The 22,451-nt window shown below is 40.2% G+C and overlaps 1 protein-coding gene across 1 annotated transcript; it reads right to left on the reverse strand.

Annotated features, from left to right (window-relative positions):
- Positions 1 to 3,449: 3,449 nt before the first annotated feature.
- On the reverse strand, positions 3,450 to 15,562 carry LOC131444090 (NLR family CARD domain-containing protein 3-like). The gene is made up of 6 exons (XM_058614230.1): positions 15,532 to 15,562; positions 12,737 to 14,483; positions 12,467 to 12,640; positions 7,179 to 7,352; positions 4,113 to 4,159; positions 3,450 to 4,032 (listed from the first exon to the last, which is right to left on the reverse strand). Exons 1-6 carry the CDS (start codon positions 15,560 to 15,562, stop codon positions 3,506 to 3,508), a joined length of 2,700 nt encoding a protein of 899 aa, XP_058470213.1. The 3' UTR covers positions 3,450 to 3,505.
- Between the last annotated feature and the right edge of the window lie 6,889 nt (positions 15,563 to 22,451).

The following is a 22,451-nucleotide window of genomic DNA, read 5'->3' on the forward strand; positions in this document are numbered from 1 at the left end:
AATATGAGGACGTCAAACCAAACACACACTCAAGTCTTTCACAGCTAAACAATATGAGGACGTCAAACCAAACACACACTCAAGTCTGTCACAGCTAAATAATATGAGGACCTGACGACTGAACACATGTAGTACTCATTCCAATAACCACTATCATCTTCTGTTGCTGTCTAAGAAAGCTGTAGACCAGAAATTAATCTAAATACATCAAATTCCTCTTAAACAGAATCATTTAATTAAACTAGCAGGAGGTTAAATGAACAAAAACGTCTGCAAAATAACAACTATTATGGAATTAAGTGGGAGTGATGATCGATTTAATGGGAAATTAAATGTAACTAAAGTTTCTTTCTGCTAAATATTTAAGAAACAAATGCTATGGGTCAGACCATATGAGGACGTCAAACCAAACACACACTCAAGTCTTTCACAGCTAAACAATATGAGGACGTCAAACCAAACACACACTCATGTCTTTCACAGCTAAACAATATAAGGAGGTCAAACCAAACACACACTCAAGTCTTTCACAGCTAAACAATATGAGGACGTCAAACCAAACACACACTCAAGTCTTTCACAGCTAAACAATATGAGGACGTCAAACCAAACACACACTCAAGTCTTTCACAGCTAAACAATATGAGGACGTCAAACCAAACAAACACTCAAGTCTTTCACAGCTTAACAATATGAGGACGTCAAACCAAACACGCACTCAAGTCTTTCACAGCTAAACAATATGAGGACGTCAAACCAAACACACACTCAAGTCTTTCACAGCTAAACAATATGAGGACGTCAAACCAAACACACACTCAAGTCTTTCACAGCTAAACAATATGAGGACGTCAAACCAAACACACACTCAAGTCTTTCACAGCTAAACAATATGAGGACCTGACGACTGAACACATGTATGACTCATGTCAATAACTACCAGCATCTTCTATTGTAGGGTAACAACAAACTGTTGACAACATTTTAGACAACTGTCTCTGTACATAAAGATGAAGAATAAGGTTTGTTTGGTTAGTTTTACAGCGTGTCCATCACCTTAATTGTTAGCCAATTAGCTAACTTAAGCTCACATGGGGATTGTTAAACTTAAACAGCCGAAATTAACAAAACTTTAACTCTGTATGAAGGTGACAATAAAGAAAAATTAATGATCAGGCAATTCGTCTAGTCAGTTGGAATAATTTGTTCGTAGTTCCTTTTAAATTACCTTTAACTTACCTCTTCAGATCAGCGTTAGCGTGTCCACATTGCAAATGACGTCAAAGATCTTGTACATGCCAAGATGGATATCTCCACAGTACTGAAATTCCTGGATGGGACGATCGTCAAGAGTGCCAGTGCGGTCTACGTTTCAGAAGCTTTAAAATCAAGCCATGAACCGTTCTGTACCATGGCAGACTTTATGAAATACATTCACAATGATAGATCCTACACTGTGGATTATTTAGCAACTTTAGCAACTCAGCTGTCTTTGTGAGCCTCAGCTCAGTCTATTGGCAAATCACAGGCTGCCTTGCCGACTTCCTAACCAATCAGTGGCTGTGTTATTGACTGCTGAGTAACCAAACATGCAGTGGTGGCAGCATTCATCTCAAATGTCTTTAATACATGGGTGAATTAAGTGGATTAAATATATATGTGTATATATATATATCTTTATGAACATTGTATCTATAAATATCAATACTGTATATGTACGCATATATGTATGTATATATATATATATATATATATATATATATATATATATATATACATATACACACACAAACATGTATATATTCCAATTTCTTTTTTGTTTTTATGGTCAGATAAAAATACATTCATGTAATAATTACTGTAGCATACATGTTCTGATACCTCAGGTGGCCTGGAAAAAAGATGCACATATCTTGATTTTGTGCCACAAGGCAAAGGAAATAAATATTGCATTCTTATAAAACATAAGACAATTAGATCAACTATAACAATTGAGCATATATTTATTTGACTCTGATTTTATGGAAAATGTGCAAGATAAAGTGGTAGAAGATGAATGAATGTATAAAGCTTGTTCAAATGTTGGAGAGTGTGTGAGTGTGTCTACAAGTGACATATGAGTACAAGTGTGTTAAAAGTGTGTTTAAGTACTAACTCTGGCCACTAGTTGGCATAATCAAAAATTTTAACACACACACACACTCGATTCTTGAATATTGTGACATTTTAGGACTTTGGAGATTTTTAGTCTGGGAGCATGTTTGGAGGGTCCAGAACACCATATAATGGTCAGATAAATGAGGACCTCTAAAATGTCCTCATATTTTTCAATGTACTGATATTGTTGGTGTGTTATCATAAAAATGTCCTGATTTGTCACTAATACAAGTGCATACACACACACACTCTCCCACACAAACACACACACACACACACACACACACACAATGCTGCCTCCATCACCACTTGAAATCCTTTGTTCAGATTGACGTCAGTGATACAAAGTGACCACACGAGGCAGCAGAGGACCAGCAGCTCCTGTGTCCCCGCAGCTAAAATCACTGGTTTTCTCTATGGGCTTTGGTGTGGGAGAGTGAGTGGATGGAGCTGTTAATCTATGACCTAAAAGAGCGTAGACTTAATCTGACATAGATTGTATTAGGTGTCAGTACCTCGTCATCAACACAACAAAGTAGATTAAAGTGATATGATGTGGTTTTTATTGATGTTGAAAATGTCATTCTTCATTAAGCCACAGAAACAGAAACCACAGACACTGATGATGTTTGGAAAGTGCAAAAACCCTCTGAGTGTCATGAGTTTCCTGTCACTGTGGACACGTTCTTCGCTGTCGTTCACAGAGCAGCAGGAGGACAGAGGTCATCCTGAGGTCACGCGCACTCAGTTTCACCTGCATCACAGCAGAAACCACACTTCCTCATTCATGGCATAATCTGCTCATGTGTGTTTCATTTTCCGTGTGTGTGTGTGTGTGTAACTCTGAGTGTTGTTCTGCTCACACGCAGCAGGGGGCGCTGTTGTCAGGCAGCATGAAGAGGAGGAGGAGGAGAAGCAGTGCATGCTGGGACAGAAAGACTCGTCAGTGAGAAGATGATGTTCTTCAGACAAAGAGTCAAACTCTTAACATCTTTATTTACTTTGTTTTCTATTGGATTGAAAAACTTGAATTTTATTTTATATTATTTTGACTTCTTTCTTTTTATTTTATATAAAGCATTTATTCATTTTTAATTGATTTTACTTTCTGTATCTTTTAATTTCACTTTCAAACATTCACTTTTTGTTATTTTTATCTCAGTGTGTGTGAACCTGTGTGTTTCAGGCTGGTTCTCAGCAGCAGGGGGCGCTCACAGCGCAGGACGGCGGCTCAGTTAATGACAGACATGTTGATTTTTGAAGTCTTTATTTATTGATAGTTTCAACGAAGAATGACTGTGACGAGCTTTGACCTCGTCCACCACTGAAGCTGCTGTCTCTTCATGTCCTACAGAGGACACAGAGACACTGAGGAACCAGGCCAGACCAGGAACCCAGGATAAACTGGTTCAGTGAATGTGGTCCTGAAGGTGTGGAGGTGGATCAGTAAGTCAGAGGAGACGCTGTAGAAGGACAGAGTCCCAGCAGGACAGTCCACATACACTGATACTCTGTGAGAGACAGAGGACATGATGGATGTTCGTGTCCCACAGTGAAAGACAGAGTTACCATGATCATCAGAGCAGAACAGACTCCAGGACTGATCATTATCTCCAAACCAACAGTCAGAACTGATGCCTTTCCTCTTGATTCCTCTGTAACTCAGTGATATATAAACAGTTCCTCTCCACTCGACCTCCCAGTAACAGTCACCAGTCAGACCAGGTCTACACAGCAGCTGAGGCCAGGACTCAAATCTGTCTGGATGATCAGGATACGACTGATCTTCTGTCACAAAGGTCACTTTCCTGTTGTCGTCAGACAGTTTGAGTTTTCTGTTCATTGTGTTTGTGTCCAGTTCCAGTTCACATGAATCTGATGAAGACAACGAGACACAGCTGCAGTTTATTGATGATCAGCTGATATGTTGTTATTTCCTGTAAATCCATACTTACACTTCCTGAGACCAGGTTTTAACCACTGCTCTCCAGCATGGTCCATCCTGGAGGAAGAAACAGTCTGAATGAGTTTCTGTCCAACATGAGTCCAAACTGTTGTCTTAATGACGCACTCTGGTGGACACAATGATGAACTACAAGGACAGGTGTGTTTCAAAGAGAAGACGGTGGCTGTTTCTCAATACTCAAGTAAGCAAGTATGTACTTGCTTACTTGGGAAGTATATACTTGAGAAGTACGCTGGGAGTATATACTTGCCAAGTACGGGAGTACACAAGTATGTGGTTGTTTCTCAATACTCAAGTATGCAAGTATGTATGTATTGTTCTGCTGTAGTTCTGCTGTAGTTCTGCAGTGCTGCAGCCTCATTAGCGCCACCTACGGTGTTGATTAATGAACATATGAAATACTTTTAATAAATGCATATATATGTTGTTATGATTTTTACATTTTAAATATTTAACTTCATTTATTAATTTATTTCTATTAAAATATACAATACAAATTATACAATGTGGAAAATAGATATATTACAGCATTGTAGAGTAGTATATATTATATATATATATATATATATATATATATGACTTGTACAAATATATACTACTCTACATATCTAATATTTACATATTATATTTAAATACAGATACAATGACCGTGCGACTTTAATATAAATCTAACATTCAAAGTTAAAATAAAAAAAAACATTAACAATATACAAACTTTTAAACTGTCAGGTCAAAACATTTCCATTAAAAACAAAATAACACGTCAACAACAAATCTATGGATCACACCGAGCATCTAATGACAGCGACGTCTGAGCCAGCGGATCATTTCATCAGGACAGGCCGAGGTCACGCTGCTCTGTGCCGGGCACAGTGAGCGCCGAGCGTCCGCAGAGGCGGAGCTTATCACCTCCGACAAACGTCGCTGCCAAACTATAAATACGTCATATCTTCATACACAAACCACATGTTTGATTTCTAAATGACTCATTTCTCGCCTCAAATGATGTTAAAACTTTATTCTGGGACAAAGAAAAATATTTATTTCAGATTTATATTTCTATTATCAGCTGCAATGCTCCGCCGAAATGTAATGTCGTTTTTGTCAGGCTTCCTTCTTCTTATGAACGATAGGTGATGAGTTGATGATGCAGGAAAAGACCCCACTGACACAGGACTTGTACCGAACAAAGGGATTTTATTTAGTCACAAGTCAGGCGTCAGAACCAAGCTCTGCAGCAGCTCGGGAGAATGTGTTCTTGCCGAATCTCCGAACAATTCTGCCTCAGAAAAGCAAAACTAACCTTATATAGATTTTCTAGCATTCTTATTTGCAGGCATCACATGTTTGGACCCCCGCCTTTTTTCCATAATGCAACAACTTGAAAAACAAGTTGGGTCCGGATATACCATACTGTCCCATGATCTTTAAATTGGACAATATCACCATTTAGTCAAACAAGAGACATCTATATTTCCTAACTAACCATATTCAAAACAGACCCTCAAGTTTCCTGTCCTATACAGGATGCCTATTGTAAAACGTATGGTCTGACTTGTCATGTGTCCCAGAGACCCTCTTGTCTCATGTTTACTTATTAATGTCAATCATCAATACATTTAAGTAATAAACTTTAGCTGTGTTAATGTGTTCATCTTAGTTCATATACTTCAGTATTCTGGGATACATGGCCATCCCAAGTACGCTTAAGTCACCTCCGATGCATACCTGGTAAAAATGGGCGGAGCGAGAATACTTCTGGGTCCTAGCTGTTCGCTTATTTGAGAATTGGAACAGCACTTGAACAGTACCGGAGTACGCAAGTACGCACAAGTACGCACAAGTATGGATATTGAGAAACGGCCGGTGTCTGCAGAACCAGAGACCACAGTTTCAGGAGGCTACGCATTTACTCAACAGCGCCACCACGTGGACAACACAGAAGACACAGCAGCTTCACTCCAACAACCAAGTTGGCCCAGCACAAACCAAGTAAACAAAGAAAATAGACAAAATAGAGGGATTTCATTTGTATTTTTTACAGTGTTTCAAATCGCAGTATTGTGGGTCTAAAAACCATAAACTTTGTATTTGAATTACGGTTGTTTGATCGCTTGCTTGAATCGATACCTAGTTTCCAGTGCTTTCATGTTTTTTTCAGCTGCGCGTCACAGAGGAAACACATGGCTACTTATGCAGCTGCTGCTGCGGAGGCTCGTCGCTGTTACTGCTGCTTCCAAAACTTGTGTGTTTTCACCGTTGAATGAAGAATGAAGAACAACTTGATTGTTGCTGTTAGATGACGAACATCTCGTGCACAACTCACTACAAACACCACAGAATAAAGACATCTTTACTTTAGTTTGACCGTAGACTGTTTGAAGTGGACCAGGACTGTTCTGTACCCAGTACCAGGACTTCTCACATGATGCTGCTACTCTGTGCAGATGATCTGTCCAGTTCATGGTTCTGGTCGTTTCTCAGGCTGAACTACGTGACATTCACTCGTTCTCACCAGAGTCTAGTGTTTGTTTCTAGTTTTCTAGTTTATTGTCAAACAAGAACAATATCTATCAGGCAGATGATCTGCTGTGGCGCCCCCTAAAGGGAGGAGCCAGAAGAAGGAGAAGAACAACAGGTGTTTAAAAAGTGTCACTAATGTTTGGTGATACTCACTGACAGAGGAAAACATAATAACAGGACATCTTCAACCTGAACCTGCTGACAAGTTTGAATACTGCTGATGAACATGAAGAGGAAGGAGGAGGAGGAAGAGGAGAATACCTGAGAGTGTCCAGTCTCCAGTGAGGACTCTTCAGTCCAGCAGACAGCAGCTTCTCTCCTGAGTCTCCTGGATGATTGTAGCTCAGGTCCAGTTCTCTCAGATGGGAGGGGTTGGAGTTCAGAGCTGAGGTCAGAGAAGAACATCCTTCCTCTGAGACCAGACAACCTGACAGACTGGAGTTAAGAAGATATGATGAACTCAGTGATTCAGAAAAAACATCTTCATCAACAAGAACCTAAAGAAGCAAAGAGTCTGAGTCAGAGTTCTGACCTGAGAGTCTCCAGAGAACAGTGAGGACTCTTCTGTCCATCACACAGCAGCTTCACTCCTTGATCCTGCAAGTCGTTGTTACTCAGGTCCACGTGTCTCAGACGAGAGGACACAGAGCTGAGGACTGAGGACAGAGCTTCACAGCTTCTCTCTGAGAGTTTACAGCCACTCATTCTGAGGAGGAGTTCAAGAAAATATATTCACATATGTAATTAAAAAAATAATCAGAGTAGAATTGTCCATTTAAATCAGCTGAGCACCAACCTGAGAGTCTCCAGAGAACAGTGAGGACTCTTCAGTCCATCACACAGCAGCTTCACTCCTGGATCCTGCAGGTCATTGTTACTCAGGTCCAGTTCTCTCAGATGGGAGGGGTTGGAGTTCAGAGCTGAGGTCAGAGAAGAACATCCTTCCTTTGAGACCAGACAACCTGACAGACTGGAGTTAAGAAGATATGATGAACTCAGTGATTCAGAAAAAAACATCTTCATCAACAAGAACCTAAAGAAGCAAAGAGTCTAAGTCAGAGTTCTGACCTGAGAGTCTCCAGAGAACAGTGAGGACTCTTCAGTCCATCACACAGCAGCTTCACTCCTGGATCCTGCAGGTTATTGTTACTCAGGTCCAGTTCTCTCAGATGGGAGGGGTTGGAGTTCAGAGCTGAGGTCAGAGAAGAACATCCTTCCTCTGAGACCAGACAACCTGACAGACTGGAGTTAAGAAGATATGAAGAACTCAGTGATTCAGAAAAAAAACATCTTCATCAACAAGAACCTAAAGAAGCAAAGAGTCTGAGTCATAGTCCTGACCTGAGAGTCTCCAGAGAAAAGTGAGGACTCTTCAGTCCATCACACAGCAGCTTCACTCCTGGATCCTGCAGGTCGTTGTTACTCAGGTCCACGTGTCTCAGACTAGAGGACACAGAGCTGAGGACTGAGGACAGAGCTTCACAGCTTCTCTCTGAGAGGTTACAGCCACTCATTCTGAGGAGGAGTTCAAGAAAATCTATTCACATATGTAATTAAAAAAATAATCAGGGACAGGTGAGGAGCGAGAGAAGGGTATCAAGGAGAAACTGCAAGCTTTCAGAAGGCAGTCCCCATCCTCTCCAGAAGAAGTATAAGCTTTGACTGATTTTTGAAGACTTGGAAAGCTAAACAGAACGTGCTATATTCACCACATAATGAGAATATATATACAGGCGAGGGTTGCTGTATAAGGACACATTTTCTGTGGAATGAACAGAGACCTTTTCTTTTCTTTTTTAGAGCGCCATGGTGGGGGCCCTCAGCCCACAGGTGGGAGAGGCTTTCCCTCACAGCTAGATATTTTATCTAGCTCAGGCCAGGGTCTTTTCTTAGAGACCCCAGCCTTGGGATCACTCTTTTTGTTTATCCTTTTTTCTATTTCTTGCTTATGTTTGGTGTTGTTATTTGTTCAGGGAGCAGATCTTTCAATTTTCATCTTGTTAAGTTTGTTGGTACACTTACAAGTAAATAAGTATGGCTAGTGACAAATTAAAATTCGTTTCGTTTAATGTCAATGGGCTGTTGAATCCAGTTAAACGTAGTAAAATCCGTAGTAAAAGTGAGAACAGAACAAGCCCATGTGGTTTATTTACAAGAGACCCATTTGACAGACAAGGAGCATATAAAGCTAAAGAAAAGGGGCTTTACAAATCTGTTTTTTTCTTCATACAAATCAGGACATAGAAGAGGAGTTGCTATTCTCATTTCAAACAAGCTACATTTTGAAAAAGTATTCGAAATGGGTGATAAAGAGGGCACGTTTATTTTAAGTAAGGGGTAAGATAGATGGGAATCCAATAACCTTACTGAATGTCTATGCACCCCCAGGGAGTGACATTAGTTTCTTCCAAAAAATAACCAATATCATGGTAACTGAAACAGAAGGCCTCTTGATCTGTGGAGGGGATCTAAATATACATCTGCAGCCAAAGTTGGACTCATCTTGTGGAAAAACCCAGGATAGGAAGTCCTTATATAAGAAAGTACACACACTATTTGAGGAGGTGGGCTTGATTGATATATGGCGAGATTTTTTCCCTAACAGAAGGGATTACACTTACTACTCTGCTCCTCACTCTCTCTATACAAGAATAGATTATTTCATAACATTTGGGAAGGATAAAGATAAAATACATACTTGTGGAATCGGGACAATAGATCTAAGTGACCATGCACCAGTATACTTATCCGCTGATTTTGGCCTGCGATCAAAAAATAATACATGGAAATTGAATTCCAGTCTGTTGAATGATCTGTCTTTTAAGGCACAAATTAAATCAGAAATTTGTCTCTTCTTAGAATTCAATGATACTGGAGAGGTTTCACCTCCCATGTTATGGGATACTCTGAAGGCTGTTCTGAGAGGGAAAATTATAGCAATATCGTCATTTAAGAAGAAAAATAGGAATAAAAAGTTAGAGGATTTAAAAAACAAGCTTAAGGTACTAGAAGGAAAACATAAATTAGATTTGGCACAGAATACATTGAGAGAAATTAGACACACCAGGAATGAAATTAATAATTTGGCCACACAAGAAATCGAGAAAGATTTAATGTTTCTGAAACAGAAACACTACGAACATGGCTCCAAATCTATGAAAGTATTGGCATGAAAATTGAAAAAAAGGATAGCCGAAAATACAATTCATAAAATTAGGGATCCAAGGACAAAAGCGATAAAAAATAAACTAAATGAAATTCAGGAAGCTTTTGAAGTGTTTTACAAAACCTTATATTCTGAAGTCCCAGGTGGGAGTGTGGCCCAAATTGACAGCTTCCTGAATTCCCTAGATTTACCCACTCTCGATGAAAATCAAAATAAAATGATGACTGCGGATATAACTGAAGAAGAATTAAAAGTTGCAATTGGTAGATTTAAATTAAGCAAATCACCAGGATCTGATGGCTACACGGCAGAGTGGTACAAGGAATTTAAAAAAGAGCTAATACCTGTTTTACTTCCTACTCTGAATTGGGCTTTAAAAAATGCGCTAACGCCACCCAGCTGGAAGGAGGCAATAATTTCAGCCATACCAAAAGAAGGCAAGGATAAAGTGGAGTGTGGCTCTTTTAGGCCAATCTCTGTTCTTAATGTGGACTATAAATTATTTACTTCTGTTATGGCCAAACGATTAGAAGAATTCCTGCCGACACTGATACATAATGATCAGACAGGTTTCATACACCAACACAAAAAAAAAAAAAAACTTATACATAGCACTTATGACTAGCACTTCATAGTTTGGCTTACTTGAAGCTCTTACTTACTTCTAGCTCTTGTTTGTACCCAAATGTTTAAATGCACTTATTGTAAGTCGCTTTGGATAAAAGTGTCTGCTAAATGACATGTAATTTAATGTAATGTAATGAAAGACACTACATATTATGGATCATATACAAAGAAATCAAACTGAAGCAATTGTGATGAGCGTAGATGCTGAAAAGGCCTTTGATGCGGTTAACTGGATTTTTCTCTACAGAGTGTTGCATAGAATTGGCTTCCACGATACAATTATTAAAACCATACAGGCACTATATGACAAACCTACCGCCAGGGTCAAGGTCAATGGATAGTTGTCAAATAGTTTCACCCTAGAAAGGGGCACCAGACAGGGCTGTGCATGGTCACCACTACTCTTCGCATTATATTTGGAACCCCTAGCTCAGTACATCAGACAAAAAGAAGATATTAAGGGAATCATTATTAAAGGGACGGAATATAAATTGGCCTGTTATGCAGACGATATTTTGATATACCTTGCGCAACCAACTCACTCTCTGCCTAAATTGATGCAAGCATTTGAACAATATAGCCAATTATCTGGGTACAAAATCAACATGAGTAAAACCCAAATACTCTCATATAACTACTGCCCACCAAGAGAAATCAAAAGTAGCTACCCCTTGACATGGCAAACAGAGTCCTTTAAATACTTAGGCATCAACCTACCAAAAGATCTTACAAAATTATCGGAATATAACGATTCACCCATACATAAAAAAATAAAGGATGATATAGCAAGATGGAACTTAATTCCCTTCTTTAGCCTTAGTTCAAGAATTGACTTAAAATGATCATATTGCCAAGACTTTTATTTTTATTTCAAACATTGCCAATAGAGATTAACCAAAACCAATTTAACGAGTGGGAGAAACTGCTATCCAGGAATATAGCAGTTCGCCTCAAAACCTTACAGCTGGTTAAACAAAAGGGAGGATGGGGCTTGCCTTATTTTAGATATTATTATTTTGCAGCGCAGATGAGAGCAGTGGTATGCTGGTGCAACCCGTCATATACAGCTCAATGGAAAAGCATTGAGGAAAAAATGCCCTCCATCCCCATACAGGCAATTTTAGCTGATAATAACTTGCAAACCCACATAAATAACATTGATAATCCATGGGTGGCGTGGACCCTTAAAGTATGGAAAATTATTATAAAAGAACATAAACTTGAAAATGATATTTTGGCTCTTAAATGGTGTGCTTATGATTCAGATTTTAGACCTAATAAATTGGATTCTAGATTTAAGGACTGGATAGCTAACGGTATAACAGCCTTATGTAGAGTAATGAAAGATGGAAAGTTACTCAGTTTTGAAACGCTTAAAAGGACACATGTTTTAGAAAAACAATACTTTTATAGATACCTGCAGTTATGGCATTACGTCAATACAAAGATGAAAAATCTAACAAAGATAAACACATGTCTAATTCAATTATTTACAAAAGCCTACGATTCAGAAGCTATTAATAAAAGTGTGTCATGCTTATATAAGGGTCTGTCTAATTTGAAATCTCACTCTACTTCATATATTAAAATAAAATGGGAGAAGGAAGGAGGGATAAATATATCTGAGGAAGAATGGACAACAATTTGGAGGTATCAATGGAGATGTACCAGCTCACAGAAGTGGAGGGAATTTGGATGGAAAAGCTTGATTAGGTACTTTATTACACCTTCTCAGAAGTCTCACTATGATGATAATTCCCCTGTCTGCTGGAGGAACTGTGGAAATCTAACGTGTACATAGTTGCTAATGTGTGTTTTTCCTTTTTTCATTGTTTGTTTTTTTTGTCTAGGCATTTAGAGCAGACAACAGATGTGAGATGTATGCATGTATGTTTTGCCGGATGTGAATGTCTGTTTCTGAATGTCAATAAAAAAAAATTATAAAAAATAAATAAAAAATAAATAATCAGAGTAGAATTGTCCATATAAATCAGCTGAGCACAAAGAGTCTGAGTCATAGTCCTGACCTGAGAGTCTCCAGAGAACAGTGAGGACTCTTCAGTCCATCACACAGCAACTTCACTCCTGGATCGTGCAGGTCGTTGTTACTCAGGTCGACGTGTCTCAGACTAGAGGACACAGAGCTGAGGACTGAGGACAGAGCTTCACAGCTTCTCTCTGAGAGTTTACAGCCACTCAGTCTGAGGTAGAAAACAGTGATGAACAAAAGGTTAAACATGTTTGTCTTGTGCTCTTTAGAATATGTCTTATTAATATTTATATACTGATCCATGTACAGAGCTTTGTTGGAGGCTTTGACCACCGGCAGCAGCTTCAGAAGAGCCTCCTCGGAAGCAGAGTATTTCTTCAGGTCAAACTCTTCCAGCTCTTTTCCTGGTGACAGTAAGATGAAGACCAGAGCTGACCACTGAGCAGGAGACAGTGTCTTTGTGGACAGGCGTCCTGATGTGAGGGACTCTTGGATCTCCTCCACAAGAGAACGATGGTTCAGTTCATTCAGACAGTGGAACAGGTTGATGCTTCTCTCTGCTGACAGATTCTCACTGATCTTCTTCTTGATGTACTCAACTGTTTCCTGATTGGTCTGTGAACCACTTCCTGTTTGTGTCAGTAGACCTCTTAAGAGCTTCTGATTGGTCTCCAGTGAAAGACCCAGGAGGAAGCGGAGGGACAAGTCCAGGTGTCCATTTGGACTCAGTAAGGCCTCGTCCACAGCACTCTGGTGCAGATGATTCAGTTCAGGTTTGTTTGGTTGTATGGACCACTGGCTCGTTGTTGGTTCTTCTGACAACAGATTTGTTCCAGAGGTGATGAAGGTCAGATGAACATGAAGAGCAGCCAGAAACTCCTGAACACTCAGATGAACAAAGCAGAAGACCTTGTCCTGGTACAGGCCGCTCTCCTCTTTAAAGATCTGAGTGAAGACTCCTGAGTAAACTGAAGCTGCTGTGATATCGATGCCACACTCTGTCAGGTCTGATTCATAGAAGATCAGGTTTCCTTTCTGCAGCTGCTCAAAAGCCAGTTTCCCCAGAGACTCAATCATCTTCCTGTTCTCTGGACTCCAGTGTGGATCTGTCTCAGCTCCTCCATCATATTTGACCCTCTTCACTTTGGACTGAACCACCAGGAAGTGGATGTACATCTCAGTCAGGGTCTTGGGCAGTTCTCCTCCATCTCTGGTTTTCAGCATGTTCTCCAGAACTGTTGCAGTGATCCAGCAGAAGACTGGGATGTGGCACATAATGTGGAGGCTTCGTGATGTCTGGATGTGGGAGATGATCCTCCTGGCCTGCTCCTCCTCTCTGAACCTCTTCCTAAAGTAGTCCACCTTCTGTGGATCTGTGAACCCTCTGACCTCTGTCACCATGTCCACACAGTCAGGAGGGATCTGATTGGCTGCTGCAGGTCGTGTGGTTATCCAGAGGCGAGCAGAGGGAAGCAGTTTCCCCCTGATGAGGTTTGTCAGCAGCACGTTCACTGAGGTGGACGCTGTGACGTCAGTTAGGATCTCAGTGTTGTGGAAGTCCAGAGAAAGTCGACACTCGTCCAGACCATCAAAGATGAAGACCACCTTAAAGTCTTCAAACCTGCAGATTCCTGCTTCTTTGGTTTCAGTGAAGAAGTGATGGATGAGTTCCACCAAACTGAACTTCTTCTCTTTCAGCACATTCAGCTCTCTGAAGGTGAAGGGAAACATGAACTGTACGTCCTGGTTGCTTTTGTCTTCAGCCCAGTCCAGAGTGAACTTCTGTGTTAACACTGTTTTCCCAATGCCAGCCACGCCCTTTGTCATCACTCTTCTGATTGGTCCGTCTCTTCCAGCTGAGGCTTTAAAGATGTCTTCTTGTCTGATGGATGTTTCTGGTCTGTCTGGTTTCCAGGAAGCTCTTTCAATCTGTCTGACCTCATGTTCTTCATTGACCTCTCCAGTCCCTCCCTCTGTGATGTAGAGCTCTGTGAAGATCTCATTCAGAAGGGTGGGGTTTCCTGCTTTAGCCACGCCCTCAAACAAACACTGGAACTTCTTCTTCAGGTTTGATTTGAGTTCACATCGACAAGCTGGAGCTCTGATTTCTGACAGAACACAAGAAAATAAATCAGTGAGTGGATCATTGAGAAAATAAGATGTTCTTCCTTTCACATTAAAAGTCCTCTTACTATTAGCTAGCTTCTCCTGCTTCATCCTCCTTAAGAAGTCCTCTGTGATCTTCAGAAAGGCCTCTCTGCTGCTCCTCGGCTCCTCATCCTCCCTCTGACTCTCTGAGACTTCTGTGTGATCTGTATCCAGAACCTTGTGGATCTTCTTCAGCTCGTTCTTCACAAAGCAGATGATGTTCTCCTCCAGCAGCTGGAACAGAACATGTGAAGTTTAACCACAGATGATCAGTGACAGAGTGAAGTCCTGCAGGTCCACAGAGCAGCATCCAGACTGTCAGGACCAGGAGCCTCATGTATAAAAGAGTGCGCAGCTTTCCTACTAAAAGACGGCGTTTATAAAGTACGTACGCAAAGAAAATCTCAGCTTTATAAAACTGTGCGTACGCCAAGTCCTGCGCACCTTTTCTTTATACATCCCATCAAACGTGAAACTGAGCGGAGATGAATGAGGAACACAATTGACCAGCGCAACCAGAAAAGACAGCGGGGACTCACCTCTCCACCACGGAAGATCCACAGCATAGGCTTACTACTCCTCTTGCTGCTGTTATCCGGAGATGTACAACTCAATCCGGGACCAATAGTCACTGCTCCCGTCAATAACATCGCCTAGGTAGGTGAGTTTCTGTGGAATACTCGTACCTGGCCTCCCCCTACTTGGAGAAGATGCCTTGGCTTTAGATTTCAACAATCGAGCCAGCACAACGGCGGCGGCGCTAACGGGGGAACACCAGCTCTACTCCTAACGCTGTTAGGTCCATCAATCTTGCTGTTAAAAAACAAAGCTCTATTAAAACATTTCAAACAGTTAACCACGCAAAGGTCGTTTGGGATCTGAAGCAGAACTTTTTGGGCGGCCATTTAAACATCAGGAGTGTCGTCTCAAAAACTGAACAGTTGACTCATTTACTTGCGAACTCAAACTTGGACTTTTTATGCATATCTGAAACATGGCTTCAACATTCTACCCCCATCAATGTATTTACAATGAGCGGGTTCCAATGCTTCAGACGAGACAGGGCCGTGGGAAAAGGGGGCGGGGTACTTGTGTATGTGAAAGACTCTATCAAATGCGAACGCATATATTTCAAGCCGGAAATCTCTCTTGAGTATGTCGCATTAAAAGTTGTTTTGTCTCAGCAAATGTCATTCATTATTATAGGCTTTTATAGACCCCCGACTGCCAATGACACATTTTATGACGAATTTGCTGATATTCTTAAAGAATGTGACCATAACAAAGAAATTATTATTATGGGGGATTTTAATCTCAATTGGGAAGATAAGTCTAAGAGGAGAAAGCTAAAAGTTATCACAGACAAATACCATCTAGAACAACCGATAAAGGGCCCAACCAGAATCACAAAATGTTCAAGTACACAACTTGATCTTTTCTTCTCCAATAAACCTGAAAGGATAACTAAAACGTATAACCTGATCACTGGCTTGTCAGACTACAATCTAAATCTGGTGGCAAGGAAATTAACCAGTAAAAGATTTAAGATTAATGCTCCAGCTTCACGCCACAACAAATGTTAACTGTATACCTAAAAGTAAACAGGAAACATTTGATAATGCGATAAATAACTTGGACAGGGGAGACATTTTATACTCTGAAAATCTGGAGAATAGTTGCCAGCTATTTACATCAAAAATCAACATTGTCAGAGATAAACACATCGTTAAAAACAAGAGAAAAAATAAGAACAAGGTCAACCTGCCTTGGTTTAGTGAAATTCTATGGCAACTGATGAAGAGTAGAGACGCTGCCTTAAAAAAGGCCATTCAAACCAAAAGAGACACAGACATTTTAGTCTATAAAAACCTAAGGAACAAAGTCATAAACAAACTTAGATTAGCCAAGTCACACTTATTTCTCAAACTTTTAAATGATGCTAAAGGGAACAGCAGCGAAATTTGGAAAAGCATCAACAGTCTCTTAGGGAGAGCTCAACATCACACTGAAGATATCAATGCCAAAATTGCCTCCATTTTTAATTCTTTTTTTATTGACTATGTTCAGGAACTAGGAAATAATTTTAAGACTGGTGAACAACTCACTGACCTGAATGTTGTGGGACAGGGTTTTGATCTAGTCACAGTCACTGAAGAGGAAGTGAAGAAAGTGATTGGCTCCCTAAAAAACTCAAAAAGCAAAGATGTCTCTCATCAGGACACAGTGTTTATCAAAAAACATTCAACCACACTAATTCCTCCAATTACTCACTTGGCAAACCTCTCCATTATTCAAAGTTTCTTTCCTCCACACTGGAAACAGGCCATTGTAACTCCTATCTTTAAATCTGGTGATCGCAATATAGTCAGTAACTACAGACCCATTAGCATCTTAGCCAGTAATTTCCAAAATTGTACAGAAAATCGTCATAAACCAACTTACATACCACATAAATAGCTGTAACCCTGGTTTTGACTCAGCACAATTTGGATTCAGAAAACACCATTCCACAGAAACAGCCATCCTCCACCTAACAGAGCAAATCAGACTCGGTCTGGACAAAGGTGGAAAGTTGTTGGAGCTGTGTTCTTAGACTTAAGTAAAGCCTTCGACACAGTTAATCATAACGTCCTTTTGTCTAAGCTCTCCAACTTCAACCTTTCGTCCAACACACTTGCATGGATATCGTCCTACCTATCCGATAGAAGGCTGTGTGAAAATTAAAGATGCAGGCTCCAGCTACTTGAGGTGCACAATGGGTGTACCTCAAGGATCTGTGTTAGGCCCACTACTATTCAGTTTATACATTAATGACCTCCCACAGTACTGTCATGACGTAGAGGTACAACTCCATGCTGATGACACCGTCTTATACACACATGCAAAATCAGCTCAGCAAGCTGCTTCTAAACTAACCAACGCCCTGATTGGAGTTGCAGAGTGGCTCGACCAATCCTGTCTCACCCTGAATGTAAGTAAAACAAAAGGCATGTTCTTCTCCAACACCAAGCTGAACATCCCAGATGTAAATATCTACATCAGAGGTGAACAGATTGAGACTGTCAGCGAGTTCAAATATCTTGGTGTGCTACTTGATCCAAATTTGAGTTTCAAGAAACATATCAAAAAGATGACAAAAACTATCAAATACAACTTGGCTAACTTCAGGCAGATTAGATCCTCCCTATCCACAGAGGTTGCAAAAATATTTCTGCATGCTCTTATTTTATCTCACATCTCCTATTGTATCACTTGTTGGGGGCAGGCTAGTCAAACAACAATCAGGCCCTTAGAATCCCTGTATAAACAGGCACTGAAGATATTTGACAAAAAGACACTTAGGTACCATCACTGTGACATACTACACAGGCACAATCTTCTATCTTTTGAAAATGTCAGATTTTTGTCAAACGTATGCACAGTCTACAAAATCCTAAAAGGCTTGGCTCCCACCTGTCTGCAAAGGTTTGTTTGTTACCGTGGCTCTGTAAGGTCCACAAGAACAGCATCTGTACACAGCTGCACTGTACCGTTTCGCTACTCAGCATTTGGACAGGCAGCCTTTTCTGTTAAAGCTGTCACACAATGAAACACCATTCCAGATAATATAAAACACTGTGACTTCTTGGTGGGTTTAAAGCTAAAATTTAAAAAAACACCTAAAACTCTCACAACAATGCACCCACTAATTGGCCAGTGGCTATTTGTGTGAGTGTATGTATGTGTGTGTGTGTGCACCTGTGAGGGGCACTTCCTATATTGCTGTATGTTCTTACTTGTTGCGTAATGTTTTATCTGTGCTGTATTTATTTGTCCTTCTACATGACATTACCTGCTGAGTGATATTTTATGTTTTATCTGTGTTGTATTTATCTTTAGGTAGGGACTGCAGATGTAAATTAGCCCAAGGCTAACTCTGGTGTAATGCATCAAATGGTGACATTTTTGTTTTTAATTGCACATGGTCCCTTTCAAATCAAATCAAATCAAATCAAAAAACCACGCCCACCCACAAATGAATATACAAATGACTCTAAAACGCCTTCGTCCTGAAGAAAAAGGACAACTGTGGCAGCAAAGAAAGAGGGAAATAAAAGAAAAAGAAGGAAAGTGCACGATCAACTAGTCAATTTATGATGTATAAATGTGTAAAAATAGATTATTTTGGTCGTTTTTTTCGGTCGTTTTGGAATTAGTGATAAACACAAAGGAACTAAATGTCAGGGTCACAGCGACTGCTCTCATATTAATATTGATGCTTAAAAAACTCGCTGCGATGCGCAAACTTCCACGCCAAGTACATTTTTATACATGCCGTCTGTGCGTGAAAGCAAGCGTACGCCGTCTTTTTGTGCGTACGCACGGTTTATACATGAGGCCCCAGGACTCTGCTTCAGTATTAACAGTAGTGTCATGTTTGTACATTTACACACCTTAAATATGGAGTCCAGGTCTGCTCCAAGCTGCTGGACAGACTGACCACTGAGAACCTCTGTCCTCTGCTGATCAACTCTGAGGAGAAAAGATTCAGTGTCATTGACTAAACAATCATTGGTTTCTACAAGGTTTTCAATGTGCTGCACCTACGATTCTTCTTCAGCCAAGTTCACATGACATGAGTTTGACAGGTTGAAGACAAAAGTCCCTGAAGGACAGTCTCTAGTGTTTGTTATGTGTGAAGTCTCAAAGACACAATCAGAGAGGCTTGTCAATGAGTCCCTGACCAATCACGGACTCTGACTAGATTTACTGCTGGAAACGTATTCAGAGACGAGGACAGGCTGAAGACGTTTAGTGGAGACAGAAAAACAACATTGGTCCACCAAAGAGAAGAAGAGTGTTTTTCTGGATTCAACATGTTTTGGACTAGACAGGCTCCCCCTGGTGGAGGATCATGTAAGTGTGTGTTACTATGTGTGAAATTCTTACATCAGTTCACCATGTTTTTGTCCATCCTTGAAGTTAATAAGACGACCTATAGACTGGTCACTCTTCATGGACACACAGCTGGGTCCAGGTCCAGGTCTGGCAGAGTCTGGTCTCTGTTGATGGATCCTCCTACAAACACATGATGTGTAAATAAAACACTGAGCTGTGACATGGAGACGAGTCACATGATCCATGAGATCCTCATCTCACCTCTGACCCTCATGTTCCTCACACAGAGTGGTTTTAGAGGGCGGAGCTTCCTCTTCACTGTCCTTGATCTGATTCATAGCAGAGCGCCACCTGCTGGGAGAATAAAACTCACTCATTACAAGTTCTGCTAACATGGGTGGACCACATTGACCTAATGTGGGCCGGTCAGCAAGAAGACTTTTTTTAACCACAGAATTGGCCGACATGACCCTCATTGGCTGATTGAACAATCGGCACAGCCCATTGGTTTTCACCAAAAGCACAAATGTCCTCTGAACCAGTGATTTCCAAACATTTTAGTCACTGACCAACAGAATCAGTGACGTGAGATTCATGAGCTTCACATTAAAAACATCACGTCCACTCAAAGTCACGTGTGATGAGACTCCATCAACTGCAGTCAAATATTAACAGAATCAGATCTTATCACTGAACAATGATCTCGCTCAGACACATAAACTTATACAGTTCTAACTCTAATCGACTCGACTCAGTTTAGTATCAGCCATGTTGTTTTCCTTGACTTCATAGTTCTAATCTTGGGGGCGCGAGTTCTGTTTTTTTCTTTAAGTCCTAACTAAAGTTTAGCAGGCGGAACTTTTGGTCTCACTGTAAGCTGGACTCATTTAAGTGACGTACCACATCGAAACCTACACTGGTGACAAGGTTTGGATAAAAAGAAAACTGTGCAATTAACAACAAGCCAACGTCAGCCGAACGGAACAATGATTCACGACGACCAAAACCCAAGACCAGAAAACGCCACCAAAGACCTTTCTGTGTGTTGTGTCTCAAAACATTGGCAGGGGACAGCATTTGTATTGTTAAAACAAAAAAATTCATTGCACAGCAAATGATTGATATTTGTAAAGTATTCTTTGTTATCCAAATGTATTTATTGTTTAAAAAATGACGCTATTATAGTTATAATTGCACATTTCATATTTTTATTTAAAAATTGCTTTCTCACAAAACAATATTGAGGTTATTTGTATCGCTAAAGCAAAAATGTCGCGGGGCCCCCGGGAAATTTCTTCCTCCAAAGGGGGGCCCAACAGAAAAAGTTTGGGAACCACTGTCATAGCGCCTCCTCAAAGTGGGCGGAGTCATCACAGCAAGCCTGCGTGATACTATACTATAACATTTGTGTTTGTGGTTAAAGGAGGTTTTTGCTCGATCACAGATTATTGCTCCATTTTAAGGCACAATAAAAATCAACGGTCAACTACTGTCTCTGCTGTTTGGCTGTTAGATGAGATGTATTCTTGACATCTGAGAAATCCATTCATTTGACTGAAGATGGCAACATTGTTGTTCTGTGTTAACGTCTGTTCTGTTCATGTTTGACTCCAGTTGATGCAGAGATAAGAGCTGACACTTGGTTTCCTGTTCAAAGCAGCAGTCATTTTGTGCTCAAATCAAATGTAGCAAAATAAACAAACAAAAACAACCATGTGGATATTAACGCTCTCTCACTTGCACATGAACAAGAAGTTGTCTGTTGACGTCTTCTTCATGTGTCGTTTGGGTAACTCTGTGCTAACACCCGATACAAAGGTGGCACTGGAATGTTAAGGCGATTTAGGATTTAAGGAGTTGTTTGAAGATGGAGTGACAGATTCAGAAATGTCCTCCACGCTGCAGCAGGTCTTCACTTCAGTCTTCGGTTGTGTGGACACAGAAGTCTGATCATTGTTTTTGCTGCCATGGTTTTATAGAACAGTGAATAAAGTCTGGGATTTATAAAGTTTCAGGAATTTATTTGAAATTTTGCCATTTCTTTGAAAAATCTTGGAGAAACTGGTTTACAAAAGAATCCTTGAACACTGTAGATTATTGAGCTGAAAGGATCAGCCAGTAAAAATCTGGACACTGGTACTGTTCATAAGTGGCTTTGGAACTATGTTCATTTTCTGGTGGTGTCCAGAAAACAACATTGGGTTTTTAGATAACTGGCAAAACTTCTGGGGGAAACCTGGTCTCATGAGGAGAGACGCATCCATCCCACTTTGGATGGAGCAGCTCTCTTATCTAGCAGCTAAGGACATTTTATTAGAAACCCATGACAATCCAGAGCTGAGACCAGGACACAGAGTTGCAGTCTTTCATGCTTCTCTGTGCTTCTTTTCGAGCAGTCACCAATTAAAAACCCCATAGAGACTGTGTCTGTCCCTCGACCTACTAAAGTAAAAACTAAAGAAAATAAAGTAAATAAATCAATAACAAACAGAAGAGGAGTTAGACATTCTAACTTAATAAAGATTAATACCAACAATAAAAGTCAAATAATACCACTTTTAAATGTGGACTATTAAATATAAGGTCTCTCTCCTCAAAATCTGTTTTAATAAATGACCTCATTTCTGACAATTGTATTGATTTATTCTGTGTAACTGAAACTGGGTTACATGAAGAAGATTACGTTAGTCTAAATGAGTCAACTCCACCCACTCATGCTAATACCCATATTCCTAGAAGCTCAGGCCGAGGAGGAGGTGTAGCAGCCATTTTTAATACTAGATTATTAATCAATCCCAAACCCAAACCAGGATATTCATCGTTTGAAAGCCTTATTCTTAATCTATCTCATCCTAGTTGGAAATCACAGAAACCAATTATGATAGTCACAGTTTATCGTCCACCTGCACCTTATTCAGAGTTCCTATCAGAGTTCTCTGAGTTCTTATCTGAGTTAGTGCTTAAGACAGATCAAATCATAATTGTAGTGGATTTCA

Source organism: Solea solea, chromosome 17 (genome assembly GCF_958295425.1).
Source record: "Solea solea chromosome 17, fSolSol10.1, whole genome shotgun sequence".
Taxonomy (NCBI): Eukaryota; Metazoa; Chordata; class Actinopteri; order Pleuronectiformes; family Soleidae; genus Solea; species Solea solea.

Excerpts from the sequence above, each read along its gene's own strand:
- LOC131444090 (XM_058614230.1), bottom strand. The coding sequence starts at position 15,562 with ATGCATAAAAAGTCCAAGTTTGAGTTCGCAA. Across the intron at positions 14,484-15,531 it reads GTCCAAGTTTGAGTTCGCAA|TCCAGTGTTTGTTTGAGGGC; the intron begins GTAAATGAGTCA and ends TGAAGAAGAAGT. Across the intron at positions 4,033-4,112 it reads AAAACCTGGTCTCAGGAAGT|ATTCATGTGAACTGGAACTG; the intron begins GTAAGTATGGAT and ends TGTCTTCATCAG.